We start from the raw sequence: 23,626 nt of genomic DNA, 5'->3' as shown, positions 1-23,626 counted from the left end.
CTAAAGGACAAAAATACTCTTTTGTACCAGGGAGTTGCAGAGCTGCACAGGCAGATAACACTGTTGCAATAACTGGGACTACAAATTGACCCTAATTGTAAGCTCAACTAATAAAAACTAATTAAAAGTTTATCAAATGTACCAATAAATGAGAGAAACTGCAAAGGGGAAACAAAAACAAAACAAAATTAGTCTAAACAAAAAGCCTATTACCATAATTAAAGAACTGTATTAAGATCATGCCTGGTAAACCAAAAAATAAAACAAGAAATCGATGGACCAAAATCAGGGTGGACTGATTTTAAATCAGTGACTTAAATGACTGCTTTTAATCATTTTAAATCAGCATGCAGAAAATCTTGATTTAAATCATCGATTTTAGTCATGTTTTGCATTTGTACTTTAGTTATTTTCCTAAAGAGAGGTTTATTCTCATTGGCTGGTAACCATTAAAACATGCTGATTTGCAACTAAATATAGTCTTTACACTAAATTTGGTGCTTCTTTTCACTAATCAGGAGGATACACAATATCTATGTACATTTAAGCAATTATGAAGCTTAAGTTAACCTTTATTCAGATTGTTAGTGTTTACGTATTTTATTAGAAAAAGGTGAATGATGCATTTCTTATTTACTAAAAGATTTTTTTTTTTTAACCTGTGATTTGAGAAACTATTTGGATGGAATATTTAATTAAAAATGCACAACAGTACTTTAACTTTTTTTATGTATTCAGCATATTAAAACTAATTTTATTTAATAAAAAAATAATCAAAACATGGTTTGTATTTAAAACTAGCTGATTTATGAAACAGAGGAAGCATTATCTGTAGTTAGTAAATTGAACTGATTGTTTCCGGTCACCATGTCTTTCGATATTTTAGAACTAGTAGATTTCATCCTCTCACACCTAGTTTTTATTCATAGATTGGAAGAAGAAAACAAGTGTTTTCTGCTTTTTCAACTTCCATTTGGTTTCTTAAATTTGAATGATCTAGTAATTGAACTGAACACGTTGAATAAACTGTAATGAAGAAAATATTCTCTCTGCACCGGCAGAAAAGACTACTGTTGTCAAAAGCTGGTTTAGCACTTGAACAAAATCTAGTTCCAGGTGCTTAGTAAGTCACTTCTACCAGTTCAGTGGTTTGACCTTCATTAAAACTAGGCAAAAATATGTAGTAATTTATATTATTTTTTGTATTTAATTTAAATTATTTTAATAGATATTAAGTTTAGGCCTTAACATAGATTGTCAGTTTCAAATCTAATTTTAACTAGGTTTACTTTTTTTAAAATAACCTGTATTTAATTTAAATGAAAAAAATTGAGTTTTTTTTATTTTATTTTAAAGTATTGATTTTTATCTACCTTGACCAAAACTGGGGTGTCAAAAATTTGGCCTAATTAGTAAACAAAATATTGAGGGGATGGGCTATTCAGCCCATCACTCCCTTTTGGGGTTTTAAAAGAAAAAAAAACCACTAGGGGTGGGAAAATTAAGGAGAAGAAGCAGCTGTCTGCCAGCAGCTGCTGCAACAAGCTTTACCATCATGGCTGCCACCCCCACCATCTCCTTGGATGTCCCGTAATACCATTGGGTCTTTGTCATTTACTGAGAGAAGTCCTGACCAGGCCAAGAAAGGGACTGGCATGACATCATCACCTCCTCTAGCTCTGGCTGAATTCCAAACACCCATTTGGGATGAGACACTTTGACAGACAGACTCACCCACTGTCTCTGTCTCTTGCTCAGTCCTTTTCCTTCCCTACTTCATTTCTTCTCTTTCCTATTCCTCTCCTTTCTCCTTCTGTCTAATAAGAGTCTGACTTAGCCAACCAAGACCGCATATTGTTATGAGCTGGGTTATGATAAAAGGCGACAAACATGGTGTGTTTGTCATGGGACTAAGCAGGTTGAGATCTCTGTATCATCATCATCATCATCATCATCACTCCCATAAGTGCATTGGTCACTGGGGCACCATCATTGATGAGCAATCAACCAACTGTCTCCTGACGATTGTGTGTCAGTGTTTGAGTCTCCACGAAGTCCATTCCAGTCCACTCTTTTATGTTGTTTAAACAAGGTTTGGGGTGTGGTATACAGAGATCTTTGACAACATAAAAGATCTCTGTATACCGAACCCCAAACCTTGTTTAAACAGTTCAATGTTCGACAGTTTCAGGGTCATGTTAACACCTTTCACTCTTTGGGCCCATTTATTTCATCAAAATTAATACAATAGTCTTCATGGGGGGAGAGAGAGTTCCCTCTTTTTCCTCCCAGTCACCGTCTCTCTGAAGAGCAGGGAAAGGCACATCTTCTGCCAAAAGCACTGTGTGTTTCTCCTTAGATTATATGAATGAAGCTGTTTGCCTAAGAAGACACAGACATCTTCACAGATACAAGCTCCCTTTAAAAATTGTCCTGGGCAGATTATCAGTCAGTCAGTCAGCCAGGGAAGGAACTGCTCCAAGTTAGCCCATTAGAAGGTGCGCAGTCTCTTCCTAGAACTCAGCCCTGGAGGCAATAGTTGGCAGTTGGACTAGATGGACTGTGCAACTGCTCCCTTCTGGGAAGAGAGCAGTCATAGGTGGCCACATAATGACTGAAATGGCATTACACAGCCACTGCTAGTTGGCGAAGAGCCTGAATATGATCCTCAGTGCTCTACACTGATGCTCAAAGGAGGACTAGCACTAAAACAATATTAGACTCCTGCCAATAATCAAATAATAATGCAGCTAAAATGCAACCATGTGAGGCAACTATGGCCTAACACTGTTCCTGGGATATGTTGACTCATCCAGTACTGTGGAGATTTAATTTTAATAAATGGCAATTTACAGGAATTTCTGACTCATGCAGTGCTAAGTGTGTGGCTGCCTCACTTTGAAAGATGCATCTGGCACTCACGTTATCTGTAAAACCACATTTTAATATATTTTTCTCTTGCATATATCAGTTGTTTTAATTCAGCCTTTTGTGTTTTTAAATTTTATTTAGATATTTATTTCTTTATTTTGGCTGAACAAACAGCTGCTGTGCTAGAAAGCCTAATTCAGCCAGGGAGGAAAATTAACTTGATTCTTTAATACTGAACTTTGTCCAACTTTCTGGTATTAAATATCTATTGCCAACTTCTCCCCTCAAGAATAGAATCTTCTCTGCTTTTGAAAATGATCCTGTCTTTGCTCGCTACCCCGGAGAAGATGTGACCCTTGAGAATTATCGTGAGCTGACATTCCTACGCTGTAAAAGGCTCTTTGAATATGAGTTTCTTAAACTGGAAGATATCATGGAGAAGCCATTGAAAATTATGGTTCTTATAAACTGCCTAGGGATGTATGATTGGTCTCTAGGTACCAAATATTTGTTAAATGCTCAGGTAAGTTCAGTTCAGAGAAAAGTCTTGTTACTGTGTTGCACTGCATTTTCATAGATTTTTTTTTCCCCCCTCTTTGAGGAACATTTTCTAAAAACAATATCACGATACAACTATTTATCTCTTTTTAAATAAGAAAAGTGAGTTAAACTGTTTAAAAGTGAGGAATTGGACAGGCTTGGTGCAAAATTCTGATTCCACTGAAATCGATGGGACGCACCTTTGCATTGAGTTTAGTAATGCCAGGACTTCACTCTTGGATAATAGAACAGGTGCATCAGAGGTGTTGATACTGAAAACTTCCCCACATGAGCCTCACCTCCATCGTGGAGGGGCCAGCCCTTTTTTGTGTCAGAGGGGAAATTGGCTTTGTTCATTCAGGGCATGCTCCCAAAATCACTGCAGCTAGTGGAAAGATTCCCATTGATTTCAATGGGCCTTGGATCTGTCCCTCAATCCTTTGTCCTTCAGTTGAATCTTCCAGTAAGGATAGTCAATAGAGATGTTTGAATCACATTGGCTGAATGTATTATTTAGTGACTATTTCTATGTCCATTAAATGATCTATTTGACTGATGATTTCTTCGGCTATATGGCCAGCTCTGCTACTTAGTACCAGCTGTGGTTGTGATTTTGTGACGTAGATAGCTGTCCAGCAGGAACTGAATTACGACCACCAACTGTTTTGTAATTAGAACAGCATGAGATTGTAAAAGCTTTCAATTACTGCTGATCTGGGATAGATTTGCTGGCCAACTTCAGAGTCAGACCCCAAGTCATTTAAAACCAAACTACGTGCAGTGAGCTAGTATGTTTTCAAAGGTTTTGCATCCCTAAACTGGGCTTTTGCACCTGTAACTACAGACGCCAGTGGACAGTGAACCCACTGAGTGTTGCGTTACAGCTGCCTAAAGCTGGGCTTGTCATGAGGAGCAACGTCTCCATGACCCATTCCATCCTTGGCCTCTCTTCTGTATAATGCAAAGTGTGTTCTGACTTCGTATGACATTCAGTCCAGTGCAGAGGAGCTAGCACAAAGCCAGATCACCACTTTAAGCCCCGAAAATAGCGTTTAAGTGAGACGTAAGTGTTGGATGCGTCTGTTGGCCCCCTACTAAGGGTGAATGTCATGCTTAGTGATTGTTGTGTTTATTCAAGCACTCTTTCCAGCATTTTGACAGAGATTTCACAGTCATCTCTCTCATTTTCTGTTTTCAGGTGTTCAGTGGTGCAATTGCGAATACTGGCTCTGAAAGGCATCAGGAATTCATGAAACAAACCAGCAACATGGAGGTAATTTTGGGGTAACTCTTCAGGGTTGGGTATTGTCATGGTTAAGGGGCTAGCAGCACCTCTTGGCCCTTTTTGATCTCTGAATGCAGGTGTTCAGCCCTTCACCATTACCTGACTCGGGGTGGAATTTTGCAGTTCTTCCACTCTTAGGGTCTGTCCAGTCTGCAATAACAGGGTGTGACTGCAGCTCGAGTAGACCTAGCTTGAGTGCCAGAGTAGTGAAACCACGGTAGTGTGACACAAGCCTGCCCAGAACTCTAGGTAATTTACTCATGGTGCTAGCCTTGAGCTAGTGATGTTAAAAGTAGGTCAGAAATATTTGCTTGAGCTGCAGTCATACCCTGTGATTGGAGTCTAGACATATCATTAAACTGGGGCCCGGATACAAACCACTTATTACCCTGCAGGTCTGACTGGATCTCAGGCACCTGCATTTCCACCCTGCCAGAACCTGTGACTCGTGATATTGACCAACAGACTTCTTAAAGCAAAGTATTTTTATTTAGCCATTAGAACAAAGCATTAGAGAAAAAGGTTATTTTAAGACAGCCAACATGTATATTTACTCTCATCTATTCTTCACTTCACTACAAGTTAAGCTTTCTCTTAAGTTTCAGGAACAGAAGTGAACCAACTCACATTCTGAGTCCTAGCCAGCCCAGATCCACCTTAGTGTCTGGCTCTGTTAATCTGCCTGACCCATCCTGTTTATGCTGTGTCGTACTGGCTTGGGTGCTCCTCAAGGAGGGGCTGGAGCCATTAACGCTACTTGCTCTGGCATTGTCCTTAAGGAGATTTAAGATTACACTGTTAGAGAGAGGAGGCCTTCTATTCTATTCACCTTTCTCTACATTGGCAGGCTCTGCCACCCAGTCAGAGCCCTAGGTTGAATTATCCATTCCATTCCATAGTCCAGAAACATCACACTAGTGACAGATCTAGATACAGTATTAATTATTGTGAAAGAGCACTCCCTGTTTATCAGAGGCATTTTATTTTATTTCATTTTTTTCCCTTAGGATGACTAGCATAATGAAATCGATACTGGCAAAATTTTACTGCCACTAACTTGAAATACTGTGTGATCTTTTTCTTTCATTCCTTTTTTTTAAAAAAATGCTTATTTATTGATCAGCTCATGTTATGTAGCAAGTAGTTGATTATGTAGATGGGCTCACTGTTAAACCAATATGAATCCAATTAGTGACACAATTAAAGACCCTTAGCATCAAATAGAGCTTAGCGCTTTGTATCTGTTGCAGTAGTTTTGCCTTAGGTTTCAGTTTAATCTTTCCACCTTTTCGAAAGGGCTCTCAAACTGAGTGGTGTTGTGACCTGGCACACAGGGTTGCAGTGAAATTTGGCCCAGGGACCCCTCCATCATGCTGGAGGGGCAGCTGGGTCAAACCTGAGTGGTTCTTTGACTCCACACACCAGGTCCCAATGCTTGGAGCAGGAAGCTGGGCCCAGCTTCGTGGGACAGTAGCCAAGCCGCTGCTGTGGACTGAGTGCGGTGCGGGCTTGCTTTCCAATCACACCCCAATCCAATTGTACTACCCTGCCTTTTTAGGATGCGCAAGAATAAAGATAACAGGCCAAATATAGCCCTAGTGTAAGGGAATGCAATTCATTGAATGCAGTAGAATTGCGAGCCGGTGGACTTCGCACCTTGCTAAGAAAAGAATTTACCCACTCTGGATTTAGTCTGAGTTTACCCCTTCCAAGTGTTTGCATTATTGACAATTTTTCAATAAAACATAGACAGCCTAATCTTTTTCCAAACTAGCTGTCCCCAGTGCTTAATTTGTAATGAAAGAGATACCAGGGCTCAATCAATAAGGTGCTGAGGGTCAAGCAATTTTTCATATTCATAACTGACGCAGGAAGCTCAGAAGTGCCAGGGCTATGAACTGCCAAGCCTAAAGATGCCGACGCTCAGCCCTGGCATAAATTAAGCACTGGCTGTTCCTATGACTTCCCTACAGAGAGACTGACCCACCATTCCTGTCTTGTAGGCAACAGTTCCTTCTACTCAAAGAGGCAGTCCCACTTTTATTATATGATGGGTGTAATTAATAATCTACACCTGCCAGTATGAGTTAGCAGCTCCCTGCAGGATTACAACACCTGCCAGAAAGATGGCTCAGTGGAAAAGCACTGCCACCCTATTGCAGGAATTGTGCTGGCTTACAAAAGGGATGAATTTGGCCCAATGCAACCTCCTACTAAGCAGCTGGATTTTTATTAACTCTAATTTTTACAGCAATACCATATTGAGTAACACTCTTGACTTTTAAAATGTTTGAGTTACCGTGTTAACATTGAGTTGATTTGCACCTCCTGATTCACGGTTTAGATTTTTGGATGTTTTGCTCTGACTGAAGTCAGCCATGGCAGCAATACCAAGGGCATACGGACAACTGCCAGATACGACCCCAGCACACAGGTCAGTCTGTAACCTACAGAAGTGACATTTGGTACTTTATTGTTTACATTCTGTTGTGACGTTCCTCTGGCATTATCTGAACCAGTGATCTGCTAGGTCACTCCAATCCTCGACTCTGGGAGCCAGCCTTATCCTGCTCCACTGTGAGAACCCCCACTCCTGGGCTGTTCACGCACAGCCTCTAGCATGTAAGCTGCTCCCAGCATATGAGTGAGCACTTTTGACCAGCCACTGCTTGGATTGTGCAACCGAATGGCAATATCTCCAGTCCCAGACACAACACTAGGAACCTCTGTCTTGCAATGTCCAGTTATGCCCACTGGACGCTGCAAGCTTGTATGAAAAGAAATTGATATGTACCAGGCTTGTTATCCCAAGGGGAGTCTCTGACACATTTCAAACCAAATGCACTGCTTAAGGTAGAATAAACAAATTTATTAACTGCAAAAGATAGATTTTAAGTGATTATAAGTCAAAGCACAACAAGTCTGATTTGGTCAAATGAAATAAAAGCAAAACGCATTCTAAGCTGGTCTTAACACTTTCAGTGCCCTTACAAACTTAGATGCTTCTCACCACAGGCTGGCTGGTTGCCCTTCAGCCAGGCTCTCCCCTTTGATCAGCACTTCAGTCACTTGGTGGTGGTGTCTGTAGATGTAGGTGGCAAACGTCTCTTCCTTTTATCATGTTCTTTCTTTCCTCTTGACTTTGCCCCCCCCACCCACTTCAGGGTCAGGTGAGCATTACCTCATCGTAGTCCCAAACTTACCAAGGGAAGAGGGGTGACTCAGTCAAGAGCCCAGCCAATCCTTTGTTGCTGCATGGGCCAGTGTCCTTTGTTCCTGTGAGGCTGGGCTGAGTTTGTCCCATACGTGCCCTGATGAGCTGTGAACTGCCCCTCTGTTCCTGGAGAGTTTTGCCTGGCCTTATTTTAAGCCATGAGGACGCATTTTCAGCCTCATAACTATATACATGAAATTATAACCTAGAACATTACTATAATAGCAATGCTCAGTGCATCATGAGCCTTCCGAAAAGACCCGACATGACAAACTTTGCATTGGATACCACACAATCATGTTACAAGGATGAACATGGGGGTCCGGGAGTTCCCCCAAGATACAGAGTATCACATCTGTTATAAAGATATCAGGCCAAAATGATTCTATGATTAACAATAATTAATACTTTGCTCATATCTAGCACTTTTTAGTAGTAATAAAGATGCGTGGAAACTGGAATTTCCATCCCACAAAAAAATTTTGCTTTTAAAAAAGATTAATTCTGAATTGGAACAAAATGTCAGATACGTGAAATTTTCCCTGGGAGGGACATTTTCAGAAAAATTCTGTGTTGGAAGAACCAAAACTTTTTTTTTTTTTTTTTAATTTCTGCTTCCAGCTCCCGAAGCAGCTGGCTCCGTGGCAGCCCTCCAGGGAGGCTGCTCAGAAGCTGTCCAGCAAGTTGTACAGTCTCAGATAAAATCCATCTTATTTCTGTGCATATGTCTATACAAGCTGCAATCACACTCAGTGATTTCACTGTAGACATATCTTGTATGTCATAAAGTGGCTCTAAAATATTAAGCAATGGGAATTAGGGATTGAAAACATAAGCACAGTATATGCCATTAACTAGGCAAAAATTCCAGCTTGCCCTTCACTGGGCCTCCATATTGGTGAAAGCAAATGATTGCAGATATATTTTTCTCTGTTTAAGTCAGTTAGGCAATATAACACCTCATGTTCCTCTCCTGCAATCAGCTCAGTGACGGAAGACTTGTCCTCACATATAAAGTCCCATTGAAGCAAATGAGGTCTATGGGGTGAGGAGCACATTGCAGAATAGGGCCTGATATCAAGATGCCTGATTATGCCCAAATGTCAGGAGCGTTTTGCATTCACAAAAAAAAACAAACCCAGAGACCATTGTGTGTCTCCATGGCACTCCCTCCCCTCCTCATGTTATAAGAAAGTTGAGAGGCTGAATTTTAGGCCTCAGGTTGACAGTCGCACTCTTGTTCTGCCCTGACTTTTCCCTAGACACATGTTCTAGAATAAAGCTCAGCCCAATAGATTCCTGTCAAATTCACTTTCATTGTTGTGAGCATGTTGGATCGAAGTACAGTATGAAATGCTGGCAATTTTCAAAATGTTACAGTGGCAGCAAACAAAAAGAAGTGATGGATGTACATTGATTTGTATGATTTAAGACTTCCCCCTTTTTGACTGTTTGTAGAAATTTATCATCAACACTCCTGATTTTGAAGCTGCCAAGTTTTGGGTTGGCAACATGGGGAAAAATGCCACTCATGCTGTCGTCTACGCCCAGCTGTACACTCCTGATGGGCAGTGCCACGGATTACATTCCTTTGTTGTGCAGGTGAGAAAAGAGTACTACTTTATGTTTTTTTCATGTCACTGTATTATGTCCATTAAGCAATTTCTGTAAAAATGTCTTTAACATTTTCTACCAAACTTCAGTATTTATTTGATCACTGTGCTTTTGAGGCAAGAATACAGTCGAATTAATAGTAGCAAATTGCTATAACTAGAAAGTAGAAATGAATCTCCATATTATTGCATCACACATGCAGTTTGAAAGAGCCTACAAAGTGTGAAATACTTTAGATCAGGAGCTCTTCAGAGCAAAAAATGTCCCTAAGTGTTTGGAAAGCGCCTAACACAAACTGGACAGATATATAATAATAAATACAATGAGAATAAGTGAGGGTATATGTTGGATGTCATGCATGTCCAAAGCCAAACAGTAGAAACACTTCCATTGTTTTCAGTGACCATTAGATCAGGTCCTGTTTTCTAATGAGGATCCTCATCACTTGCACACTGCACCTGCATTGACTTCTGTGGATCTCCCAAAGGGGCCAAAAACATGGTAATTAATTCTAGCATCATTTTTTTGAAATATCAGATTTCTGGGATGAATGAAGTGGGGATAGATTTTTTTTTCAATTGTTTTTTGAACATTACATGTATGAAGCAAAAAATGGAATTTATGGAGTGAGTTGTGACGTTTCAAGTGGCAGCATGTATTGCAAGTGAAATGAAAGACAAACACTGGCTTTCCAACTGTGACATACTACTAGACTGTGCCAGGCCACTGCTAGTTTATGGCAAGGTAGAACCTGAGCATATAATGTCAACTGAAATGTGTATGCAGGATGCTACAAACTGCTGAAATTCCAGCTGCTTATGTCATCTTGGACGACAGTGGGATTGAACCAGGGACCTAAAAGCTCAGAGAGCGAGTTTTCTATAACTCGCGCTAAAGAATCAGGGGCTGTAACAGACTCACGTTGTCTGTGATTTGGGCACAGAAAGGGTTGCCTAGCACACACTGACCAGTGGGTTACCCTTGCATTTGGAATGTAAGCACTGATTGAAAACAGTTCTTTGACATATTTGTGAAACATGATATTTTTAGAAAACATTGTCTTGCAACATCCACTGTGGGATGACCTTCCCTACTGGCTGGTCATGGATGTCATCTTGTAGCGCAAGCCTGCTGTAGTTAGTAGTGCCCTTTGGTCCTTGTGTGACCACAACAGAGGGAAGAGAGAAGGGCAAGCCTAAACCAGGAAGAGATGATACTTGTAGCAGGGAGAGGGAGACCTCCTGGGGCTTAGTCATAGAAAAGTCAATGTAAAGGAACTTCTGGGCATTAAACATGAAGAAATTTTTTTTAAAAATCAGTAAACATAAAAACCCTAATGTGTAAAGAAGGTTGTTTGCAAAAACAAACTAAATACAAATGAATGGTCTAATCCTATGGGCTCTGCATTAGTTCACATGCTGGGCACATTTGGAGAGTTATCTATGTAATCTTAAGGGCTACCAAATTTTATTTTTAAATGAAAGCATGGACTTTGCAGAAATTGATCACGTTCTCATGGGAAAGTTTCCTCCTTGAAATGGGTGAGCCAATTTTTCAAGCCTTCTCTTTCGGGTATCAGTATTTGTTCTGATCCTACAAGCCAATCTGCATGGAAGCAGGGTTCCAGCCCCAGAGATCAGCTTGCAGGATTAGAGCCATTTTCAGTAGAAAACTTGCAGAAGCAGTGGCAAAGCTACACGTATTTAAACGAACTGGGTTGCTGACCAGATGAAACACGTCATATATCTCTGGGAAAGGCAGGACACAATTAGTACATAAAGTTAGTCAGTTTTGTTGATTCCTGTTCCTGTCCACATAGACCAAAAGAAGGTTTTCATGCTAATTGTGATTAGAAGATTCTTCTATATAGATGCACATTTGGAGCATGACAGTGTAATTAGTGGCATGTTATCAAAGAAAGTGAAAGATTTCCAAGTCACTTTCATTATTGAATTTATAGTATCCTGGACGAAAGAGTGTGTTAAGCAGAAACTATATCCAAGACTGGATTCTATTTATCTGTATTTTGAAAAATAGTGAGGGTTTTTTTTTAAAATGCTAATAACAAAATAGATTGGGAGTACTTTTCACTGTTTGAAAGGATTCCATCAAGAGCTTTAGTTTTCTCAGGACTAAAATAATGTTTCATTTAATTTGCACATAGATTCGAGATACAAAAACGCTGCTTCCTATGCCAGGGGTGATGGTGGGTGACATAGGAAAGAAACTTGGGCAGAATGGTTTGGATAATGGGTAAGTCAATAACATTTGAATGAAGAAAATCACTATACTTATATTGCTACTTATAAATAAATGGTGCAAAAGTGCTAAATCTGTTCCATGTTTCTGTTGAGGCACGTACTTACTGTAAAGATATTTTGTTATTTACAAAATATAAACTGAAGATCCTTCAGTATTCTCTATTTTAATACCCACCATTGCTTTTCCATTCTCTAGCTTCTACAGAAGTAGATTTGTTTTGTACATAGCACCATTCATACTCTGTGAACATCCAAGTGTTCTAATAATAATATTAATATACACTGTACTTACCCAGCAACAATTACAATGAACGAAACAAATAGTCACATGTAATCGCAAATTATGTTCCCCAGCTCTCTGGGCAAGAATCCTTACTTAACTGTCTTTCTGGTTTCTGAGCCCCCAGGGCACACCTAAGGAAGGTGAGCAAGTCTATAGTTAGCCAATATATAGGGTTAACCAAGCCTCCCAGTCAAATTCACCATCTTGTTTAGCCTCTCTGATTCCTAGATAAACTCCCCTATATTAGAGGGTAAGGTGGTAAAATTTTCTTCCAAACATCAGCTTGATGCAGGGGACTGTTGGCCAAATAGATTTCTTTCCATATAGTCCAAAGAGTCAATACTCCCTATCACACAACATCACACAAAAAGAACATATTGTAGAAACTGAGCCAAGGCTGATGTAATCCGAGTTAAGTGCGGATGACAACCAGAAAAATTGTGGGCTCCTTGTATTTCCTTACAATCTTAATCATTATTTACAACAGCTAGAAAGAGACTTGCAGTAATGAAAGACCATCTTGGCCCATATATCAAAAAACTTATTCTTAGGGATGGCAAATCTGAAGGGATGAACATTTCTGGATTGTTAGGGACAGAAGATGAGAAAAATCAGATCTACATGCTGAAGCTTCCATTGAGCAGATGGATGGATGCCAGATTCACCAGGCTACAGCAAAACACCATTCACATTGTTTTCATGCTTTTCCTTCCCTTAGTGGCCTAGTGATTAAAGAAAACAGTTGGCCCATTATGGCAATCTGCTGTGTCACTTTACACAGGTATTGAATTAATAGGGAAAGGCGTGATTAACCCCTAAAGTTACAATTAAATACCAAAAAATCCACAACTAGTGTTGCACGTACAATTTAACACACCCTTTAGCCACCAGCTCACCTACTTTTTTGGATACCTTCCTTTGCTCTTCTGATATTTTTCTCATTATCCGCTTGCTCTACAGAAGTAGAATGTGGATTTTCCACAGCAAACTTAATCAAAACAAGCCCAAGCATGTATATTCAGCAAAGCACACTCCTGGGCTTGAAGTAGATATGAGTTAATGGCTCAGCGGTAGACACTGTTGAGGGGGGAGAACTAGGAACACACGCATTGGTGGACACAGTCACACTGAGCACTCAGAAACAACAGCATGCACCTTTGGTGGAGGAGGACTAGAGTAATGCTGAAATCTAGGTTTCAGACCTTAGAGAGACTATCCATAATAACATTTAGATATGAAAATGTTTATTTCAGTGTGAAATAAGTGACTACGTAGTCTCAGACCACTGGTGGCAGTGGCATTTTAACTCCGACCAAAGCAAGGCAGAGCAGGATTAATGCAGGGACTTTAGGGGCTGTAGCCCAGGGCCTCGGGCTAAGGGGGCCACGCAAAAATAAATTCATAATTATATACAATTCAGTGGTCTCCAGCCCACCAATTGCAATTCACTGGTCAGTCCTGGAGCCTTTGCCAGTCGATCGTGCTCTCCGGGCCGCTAAAAGTCCAGCGGAACAGCAGGGCTCAGGCAGGCTGCCTGCATGCCATGGCCACACGCAGCTCCTGAAAGCAGCCGGCTGCTGGCACATCTCTGCAGCCCTAAGGGGAGGGGGAGTTCCATGCGCTGCCCCCGCCCCCAGCACCATCCCTGCAGCTCCCATTGGCCAGGAACCGGCCAATGGAAGCTGTGGAGACAGTGCTTGCAGGCGTGGGCAGCTCACAGAAACACCCTGTCCCCCTACCCCCAGGGGCACACAGAGACATGCCAGCAGCCAGCTGCTTCCAGGGGCAGTGTGGGGCTATGGCAAGCAGGCAGCCTGCCTGAGTCCTGCTGCACTGCCAGCCTGGAGCCACCTGTGGTAAGTGCCTCCCAGCCAGAGCCTACACCTCAGAATCTCCTCCTGCACCCAAACTCCCGCACCCCTCACCTTCTCCTGCACCCCAATACTGTGCCCCAGCCTGGAGCCCACTCCTGCACGCAAACTCCCTCCCAGAAAGAAACTAATATAACAACTCTTCTAAGGTAAGAAGTAGGCTATTTTGAATTCTCCATGTTTTAAGATGCAAATGTAACCACAGAATGGGTTTATGTTAATTAAAAGGCAAGCTTAGTATAGCGTTAATAGCCTCGATGCCATAATTGTGATCATCTTGTTTTAAATTAGGAAAAAGACTTGTATACAGGGGCCTCACAAAATCTAATAGCCCTGGGTCTATAGGAGAGTTAATCTGGTCCTGAAGCAAGGACAAAACTAACCATATAAAATGAAGTGAGAGTCAGATGCATTAAAAACAAGAGAATAAAGATGAGAAACATCAGCACATCAGTCCAAAACAAAGCAGGCAAATATCCCACCACCAATAATATTTCATTTTAAGTTACTTGAGAGAATGAGGCCACAGCCCGAAAATTGGGACAACCAAGCTAACTTTTCAGAGAAAAAAATCTGAAATTTTAAGCAGCTATGGATGAATGATTCCATTTTCTCCGAGCCTGTTTTCCAGTACTCACAGCTTCATTAATAGACTCTCTCCAGGCATCATTGCCCTCCAGGAAAGTCCCATAAGGCAGACCATTTGAAGAAATACAGGGTGCAGGGAGAAGAAATACAATAGGAAATTCAGGTAGATTTCCCTCTAATAACAACATGAAGTCAGTTATTTTGAGCTCTTTCTTGTTTTCCTTCTTTCTTTCCACAATACTTTTTTCTAATGATTCCACTTGTTTTTTGAAATGTAATGCATAGTTGCGTATGTACCACAAGCTGCCGTCCAGCAGGTGGCATTGTTGTATGTGTCTAAATAAACTGAATGGAGTAATTCAGCTTCGCATTTATGCAGTGACACTGAAATTTATATTTGAACTGCAGAATAGTTTTTAAGTACAGATCCACAAACACAGAAAGCATTTAATCTGGCGTGTGTGTGTCCATGATGTGTGTGCATCACTGCTGAAACAGTAGATTATTTTATAGATATTTGTATTCTAAAATCCTGTGGCCCTGTAGACATTTTTTCATTACACAGTTTATTTTCAAGTGTATGGGCAGTAATCAGTACTTTGAGATAAAATGCATACAGTACATTTAGATTGGAAGCCCATGCAGTACATTAGAAGAAAGAAATAGCACACACCATGCTTTGTAAATGTCATGAGACAGTCCCCTACCTTGGTTAGGACATCTGCTAATTTAAAATAATTGTGGATATTCTAACCACTCTTTCAATTTGCTTTCCCTAACCCCCCCTCTCTCAGGCTAATGGGTATAAGTTATTTTTTATTAGTTATTTATATTATGGCAGTTTCTAGGAGCCAGACTGATGGACTAGAACTCCATTGTGCTAGGTGCTGTACAAACACAGAACAAAGAGACAGTCCCTGCCCCGAAAAGCTTAAATATAAAACGAGACAACAGGTGGATATAGACAGACAAATGGGAGAGTGTAATGGGGTTGGCTGCCTCCCGAGTGTCTCCTTGGGGCTCTGAGGCACCCTGCCTCGATTTCTCGTTCTTTCAGGGCTCCTCCAAAAAAAACCCACAGTCCAGAGGTATAAAATACAATTCCCCTCCCGGAGCGTCTGATTTATGAAGTTTTTATACCATTTCTGTTGGCCCTTCAGGCCCAAACCCTTTCCCCTGGTGAGGTGATCCCACAGCCCTCTCCCCAGGGGCTCTGATTAGATTCAGGCTGGCTTCTTCCAGCTGGTTGCTTTATATTCCCCTAATTCAGTTCGTCCTGGATAGGCAGCACATCCTTCAAACACAAAATAACTGAAAATTCATTTCATTTCATTCATTTTCTGACAGCATAACCCACAGTGGCAGAAAAGCTGCTGGGATGGAGGTCATAGTAGAGTAAGGCACCAGCACATCAAAGTCTGCTAGAGTCCTGGAAGCCGCTGGTTCTACACAGAATCCAGCTGAGGGAATAGGTATGGCCAGGGTAGCAGATTCACTACATCTGCTGAGCAGCCTCTGGAATATGGGTTTCTTTGGTGCTTCAACCAAAAATTAAAATTGCTTTCCAGTTGTGGAAACCACAAAGGAAGGCGAATGCTGACCGTCCCCAGGAGATTAAGCTGCCCCTCTGCTGCCGGGGGTTGTAGTGTGCATCCCAGGTAGCAACAAGGGTAAATTTATTCCTAACCCTCCCAAATGTTGTAAATTGAATAAATCATGTCACATCAGTAATGGCTGTCTTTATTTGGATGTGTGGGGATCGGAGATGAGGGTTCACAAGAACCGATCCTTCCCACTGCCCGCCCACACACATCTTGCAGAGCTAGCACAAAGGTCTGTTACAAATGCAGCCTGGGTAGTCAGGGGACTGGATGAACTGCTTCCCAGAAGCACATGAAGCCCCAAAGGGAGTGGGGAGGATGTGACCTGGCCTTCCTATTGTTGTACCAATAAAATAAAAACCAGCAGGATCTTATTAAAGGGAAAAGGCAAAATACCACATTTATTGTAAATACAGAAAGAATCATAGTAAGCAGTTAGTTATAGTTATAACATTCCATTCAATCTCAAATTTATTCTCACATTCATTCATTCATACAAACATACACACACACACACACAGGTTCTGCAAGGTTGTTATCATAGTTACCAGCCTTAGAGTTGCTCATGCCAAGTCACTGGCCAGGTGGCCTGGACATGAAGAGGGAGCAGGGCCTTGTCAGATGCTCATCTGATGCTCCTGGAAGTTGGTTTGCAGAATCAGACCCCAAAGTTCTCACTTTTTAGAGTCTATTTTTATAGGAATTTCTTCCTATGCCAGTCTATGGGAATTGCTTCATCATGCTGTTGCTGAATCAATCAGCAGATAGCACATTCCTGACGGCTCCAAGATGTTATCTTGTTCTTTGGTTCTCCCATCCTTGAGGCTGTTGGGTGGATTCCAGTCTGCCCTCCGGGGGGGGAGGGTCCTCTGGTTATTTCCACTTGACGCCTTCTTCAGCCGATGGACACTGGATTCTTAGGCTGGCACCTCCCTGATCATTCAGTTATTATCCACACCAAGCATCCATCCACATACATCCTCTATCTCTATTTTAATCACAATGGTTAATACAACAAAAGGGTGGGGAGTCTCTGGGTGCTGTTTCTGTTGTTAGAGTATTGCTTTGAGTCTCTCTCTCTCTCTTGTGAATTGCTTTGAGAACAGACTCTGTCTTGGAATGTACTAACACAATTAGCAGCTTGCAAGTTTCACACATAGAGGGAGAGAAACAGTACCAAAAACCAAGAGACCTCTTAATTAGTAATACCCTGGAATTTAAACTCTGGGGAATCAAACTCATTTGTGATTTTAATACAGAACTTCTTTAATATGATCCAACATAATCCCCCTTTTGACACTAAGATTTATAATCGTCAGTGTCACTTTCTATGTAGCCTATTCAAGAGAAAGTACTGTGAGGCAATTTGAGTTTGTGATTCCAATTCATGCCACATACATGATCCTAGTGATGTATCTTTACTACAAGGTTCTGGGGCAACAGGCAAGGTGAGGCACACCCACTTTTGAGGAGTCCATTCGGTACAACCTCTAGTGTCCAATAGCTTCCCTCCCTCCCCAGCCCACTGGCTCAAGGTCCAGGGTAGCCAAAAGGATCCCATGTGTAATATGGGGAGTGGGTTAACCTTCAATACCTTTGCCTCCAGGGACTGTTGGTGTGCAATTTTGACAACAATTTCTCCCATTAACAAGTCTGGTTTACAATACTGGAAACATATTGCATCCATTCATATTGATAAGTGTCAAACAATTATCTCTTTCTTTTTTAACAAATGCATCAAACCCTTAATATTTCCCAATATGACCCAGAACATTTTGTGTTCCAAAGTAGCTAGTGCAAGTATCTGCATTTCAGTGCATCCCATAGCTATGCCTGTGTAGTTTCCTATTTCTAATATTTTTTTTTTCTTATGGATAAGCCATGTGGTAGTATTAAGCCATTACTAAAGATTCCATTGGCCTTTTAGGTTACCCAGACCAATTTGGACCAAGTCTACTTTGGCATGTACTTGTTTTTGTATCAGGCTGTCCTGTAGCTGGGACAGAAAGCTTAATTTATTTTTAAGTTCCTGCAGGTCTTCAGTATTTTTTTTTTTAAACACACAACAGTGCTAGCAACAACACAAAACAAGACAAAACATAGAACACAGAACACAATTTCTATTGTGACAGTAGATTCGTGGTATTGGGTTGCTTTTCAGCTGGCAGCTTTTCCTGATTTTCTGAAAGACAAAAAGAACATGTTTCTACCCCTTTTGGGGTGGCAGATTATTGCTTAAAATATTTCTTTTACAAATACCCTTGCTGATTGCAGGCAAAACAGAGAAATTGCCCCCATATTTTCCTGTTTTTGTTCTATAGGCAGGCCAGGTTTCAAAGGCTTTTATCTTTTAAGGGTTATGGGGAAATTATCCCACTGTTTAGTCATTAAATCCCTGAGTTTTCCTTCTTATACAGCAGACCAAGTTTATAATGTTTTTCCTGCTGTGTTAAGCTTTAAGTTTTATTTACAGGTAATAACTGAGAAGCATCATTACCATACGACCTTAAAGGATTTTTCCAAAAATCATACACACTATACGTTGTTACAGGGATACTTATTATCATTACATTTATTAAAATTATCTTGTTATCCCATGCCTTTTATTTAGACAATTTGTTTGCTGACCAGGTATGTCCTTTATCTGCAGCTCCTTTGTGCTGCTAGTTCTTTCCTTCCTTTATCATTTAGGTAATTTGCATTTTCACAGAAACTTCCTGCTTTTGGATTTAAAGCCATCAGCAGCTCAGAGACTCTATCTTAAAAGGGACACAATCAACTTTCACCAGAGTTTTGATTACTTTTAACTTCTGCTTCCAAAACACACAGCAATCTGAAAAAGAAAACCCAACCTATTGTGGCTCCCTTTGGAGCCCTAATAGCATTTTAATTAAGTAGCATGGTATGTTTGCATTTCTTTTGCCCCTTCTACAATATACCCTGCACATGTTCTGGGGCAAATGCACATTCCTTCCATAGTTTAACTTCTATAACATTATCCAGATCCATTTTTACATAAGGTGTCACTATTTCTTTTTTTTTTGCTTACAGAGTCTTCATGTACCTTTATCAAAGTGACAGTCTGATTACTCAGAGCCATTTTAAGACTCAGTGTTTCTAACATTGCTCCTTTTTGTTTTGTGCACGTCACCCCTGCTGTTGCTTCAGAGAGGCACTGTCTTTTTTAATTTTTTTTTTTTTACTACAACTCTCATCTGCTATTTTGTTACAAAAACAAACAAACAAAAAACAAACAAAAAGAATCCAAATTTTTTTTTTTATATTCTCCTGATTTTGACTGCCCTGCTGCAGCCACAACTTAAAAACATTTTAAATTTTGTAAAGCATTGAGTTACCTTTTAAGGGTTAAATGCCAAATCCCAAAGCCAAACAACACTAATTACCTGTGTCTAGCAAAAAGGTCTGTCAGTTTTGCAACTTTGAATTAAAGAGTCAAATGGATTTTTAGTGGCATTAACAAAAACAAAACTAACTGGTCCTTAGAACTTTACATATTTACACACACACAGACAGATACATACACATTTTCTTTTCCTTAACATCCCTTCCACACTGCTCTGTTTTTTACATCTTACATTCCCTTTATACATTTGAGGCAGTTAAGTTCCAATAGAACCCTCTTATGTTCTTTTAGCAAATTTGACTAAATTGTCCAGTCAAATGATTTTAATCAGTTTATTTTTGCCTGGCTAATTTACAGACATTCCTTCGGAAAAGGGCCCATTTTTCTTTCAGAATGGCTGCAAAGAAACCAAGAATGCTCTAACACTTTTCCTTTTTAACATTTTCGGTTAAAAGTTGTTTAGGTGAAATACAAAGTTTAACTGCTTAATTCCCTCCAGCCTCTGCAGAGTTAACTTTTTTTTTTTTTTTTTTACTCTCTTTTCTCTTTGTAATTATGCCTGGGGGTGCCGTACATAGGGCCTTCTCCCCCTTTACCTGCGTCCCTCCAGCCTCTGCAGAGTTAACTTTTTCACTCTTTTTGTATTCCTGGAGTGCCTCTTTCACTATTTTCAGCTGGCTTTGGATATTTGTAGCCAGCACCTTCCAATTGTCTGCTCCCTTTTCCATTTGTGCCTTTTCCTCTTTACATGAAGACAAGCGGAGGGAAGAATCCTTACATGCCTCCCACAACAACCAAATTGCTGCTGCATCTCTTTTGGCAGCACTAGAAGGTTTGTATATGAGGATATACTGAGCCAATCTATCCTCTAGGTCCGAAATAGTGCAGACATCAGCTAGGCCTTGTTTAGTCCAAGGACTGTGCCCAAATTTTTGAAGGATTTGTTTAAAAGGTGTAATTTCTTTAACAAAAGGTGAGGTTGGAGTTCCTTCTGACTCCATTCCTCCCTCTAGTACTGGCTTACCCTGTTTTCTTTTAAACATCTTAACATGGATATTTCAATCTCTTTGTCACTGCTGGTATTACTTAGCAAGTGACACAGCCTAGATTCTGAAATCATAGCTTAATCTATGCGTTTTTCCCCTGCTGCCTTCCCGGAGGCCAGCAGGTCCCCTGCTACCCTCCCAGAGGCCAGCAGGTCCAGTTAACCTATTTCTCCCTGCTACCTTCTCGGAGGCCAGCAGGTCTGGTTAACCTGTTTCTCCCTGCTACCTTCTCGGAGGCCAGCAGGTCCGGTTAGCCTGTTCTTCCCTGCTACCTTCTCGGAGGCCAGCAGGTCCCCTGCTACCTTCTCGGAGGCCAGCAGGTCTGGTTTAATCTGTTTTCCCTACTACCTTCTCGGAGGCCAGCAGGTCACCTGCTACCTTCTCGGAGGCCAGCAGGTCTGGTTTAATCTGTTTTTCCTGCTACCTTCTCGGAGGCCAGCAGGTCCCCTGCTACCTTCTCGGAGGCCAGCAGGTCTGGTTTAATCTGTTTTTCCTGCTACCTTCTCGGAGGCCAGCAGGTCTGGTTAACCTAATAGAAATGCCTAGCTCACTAGAGCTGGCGGTGTGCACACCAATATTTACAATAACTGAGGTTTTTTACCAATATTCCCCCTTTCGCAATTCTCCACCAAAATGTTGTACCAATAAAATAAAAACCAGCAGGATCTTATTAAAGGGAAAAGGCAAAATACCACATTTATTGTAAATACAGAAAGAATCATAGTAAGCAGTTAGTTATAGTTATAACATTCCATTCAATCTCAAATTTATTCTCACATTCATTCATTCATACAAACATACACACACACAGGTTCTGCAAGGTTGTTATCATAGTTACCAGCCTTAGAGTTGCTCATGCCAAGTCACTGGCCAGGTGGCCTGGACATGAAGAGGGAGCAGGGCCTTGTCAGATGCTCATCTGATGCTCCTGGAAGTTGGTTTGCAGAATCAGACCCCAAAGTTCTCACTTTTTAGAGTCTATTTTTATAGGAATTTCTTCCTATGCCAGTCTATGGGAATTGCTTCATCATGCTGTTGCTGAATCAATCAGCAGATAGCACATTCCTGACGGCTCCAAGATGTTATCTTGTTCTTTGGTTCTCCCATCCTTGAGGCTGTTGGGTGGATTCCAGTCTGCCCTCCGGGGGGGGAGGGTCCTCTGGTTATTTCCACTTGACGCCTTCTTCAGCCGATGGACACTGGATTCTTAGGCTGGCACCTCCCTGATCATTCAGTTATTATCCACACCAAGCATCCATCCACATACATCCTCTATCTCTATTTTAATCACAATGGTTAATACAACAAAAGGGTGGGGAGTCTCTGGGTGCTGTTTCTGTTGTTAGAGTATTGCTTTGAGTCTCTCTCTCTCTTGTGAATTGCTTTGAGAACAGACTCTGTCTTGGAATGTACTAACACAATTAGCAGCTTGCAAGTTTCACACATAGAGGGAGAGAAACAGTACCAAAAACCAAGAGACCTCTTAATTAGTAATACCCTGGAATTTAAACTCTGGGGAATCAAACTCATTTGTGATTTTAATACAGAACTTCTTTAATATGATCCAACATAATACCAGCTTGCAGAGCAGGCAGGCTATAGTATTCTCAGTGATGCGGGTACATATGGTGCAGTCCCCGCATACCAGGCTTCATAAGGAGAGAGTCCTCCCTGAGGCATACACCCTCCCTGACTCCCCTTAGGGTGGTACATCACCTCCTACTCAGGACAATAGTTATATTCCACAATATGCTTCTTAGAAGGCAAAAGACTACTTAAGGGAAGTTCTTGTATGCTGTAGTTTCCATTGTGTGTGGAGATGAGAATGGGGCAAGTTTCACCCCTAATATGCAGTTACTTAAAACTTTACTATGTTTAATAGATGTTGCCAGCTATAAGAATGCACACACAAGGCCTGATTCTGATCCCATTTCTGTAAATCCTCCATGGAATTCAGTGGAGTTACACTGATGTAAGACTGTCGGAAGCAAGACCAGAAGCAGGCCCATAAGGAAAGTGATGAAGCAATTTTACATTCTGTTCTTGAGTTTTGCTACTGGAATAGAAGGGGCTAATGTCAAGATTTTTAAAAACAAGTGCCTAAATTTAGGCTCCTAAATACTCATTCATATTTAGTTACCTATTAAGGACTGGTGTGCGGGGAGAAATTGCAGAAATTACAGGGTGAAATTTTATGGCCTGTGTTAAGGAGGTCAGACTAGGTACATAATGGTCCCTTCTGGTTTTGAAAACTATGAATCGATTGGGTTGCTTGGCCGAGGTTTGGTTTCCTGGTAAAGTAGACCTTGATGTTTTTATCAGGGGTTGGGTTTTCAAAAACACCCAAGGGCTTTTGGAGCAGAAGTCCCATTGAAAGTCATTGAATGGACTACTCTGTCTGTCTATCTAACAAACTCTTATAGACCCCCCCCCCCATCCCTGTAGTACATGAACACCTCACGATCTAAGGGCACATGGTTTTTGAAAACCTCTCCCTAGGAGCCTAACTTTAGGCACCCATTTAAAAAAAAAATAAAAATCAGGACCTATTTTTTTAATCTCTTTTCTTGTCTACCATTTACACAACATTTAGTGCATACAAATTGCTGTGCAGTATTTAAAAAAACCACATTCTGCACATTGCAGGCTTTACATTCTTTCCTCCCAAGTTATTCATCTTTCTCATTCAGTAACATAATGTAGCCACCAGAGGGTGTAATTGCTTCAGAGCCTCAGTCATGCCTTAATGTTTGGAGTAGCATAAAAGTATCCGCCTGTTACTAGCACTGAGTGTGTGTTGCTTTGCTGCATTCTGTAAATGGAGATGGTTCAAAAAATAATAACTGGGCTTGTGATATAGATCTAGTCAGGTGCCTCCTTTCTGGTCCCCCACCAGACTGCTATGGGGAGAATCCAAACTTCTGGGTCCCTGAATGCTTTAAGCTGCCAGGGTCTGAACAGAGTTCAGAAACTGCCACCATCCTGGGGGCCCTAGGTACACTGTTGGGCTGCAGACTTTCTGTCTGGCATTCCCTTCTGAGAACTGCTCCAGCGGCCTAACCTGTGGGCACAATGGTGGCCCTTCATA

The 23,626-nt window shown here is 41.0% G+C and overlaps 1 protein-coding gene across 3 annotated transcripts in view; it reads left to right on the top strand.

The window, feature by feature from the left end:
* The window catches only part of ACOX3 (acyl-CoA oxidase 3, pristanoyl), a 64,067-nt gene that overhangs the window by 9,187 nt on the left and 31,254 nt on the right, over positions 1-23,626 (top strand). For 2 of the 3 annotated variants that reach the window (XM_084627291.1, XM_084627289.1), the window contains exons 3-7: positions 3,161-3,394; positions 4,610-4,684; positions 7,041-7,130; positions 9,369-9,512; positions 11,689-11,777. In XM_084627291.1, the coding sequence (XP_084483417.1) occupies positions 3,161-3,394; positions 4,610-4,684; positions 7,041-7,130; positions 9,369-9,512; positions 11,689-11,777 (632 nt within the window). The remainder of the gene's footprint in view (positions 1-3,160; positions 3,395-4,609; positions 4,685-7,040; positions 7,131-9,368; positions 9,513-11,688; positions 11,778-23,626) is intronic. The other variant, XM_084627290.1, reaches the window with a different exon arrangement.

The sequence above is a fragment of the Lepidochelys olivacea genome, assembly GCF_965140295.1.
Source record: "Lepidochelys olivacea isolate rLepOli2 genome assembly, chromosome: 4".
NCBI lineage: Eukaryota > Metazoa > Chordata > Testudines > Cheloniidae > Lepidochelys > Lepidochelys olivacea.
The sequence above is the reverse complement of the archived record's forward strand: the minus strand, read 5'-3'. Positions and strand labels throughout refer to the sequence as shown.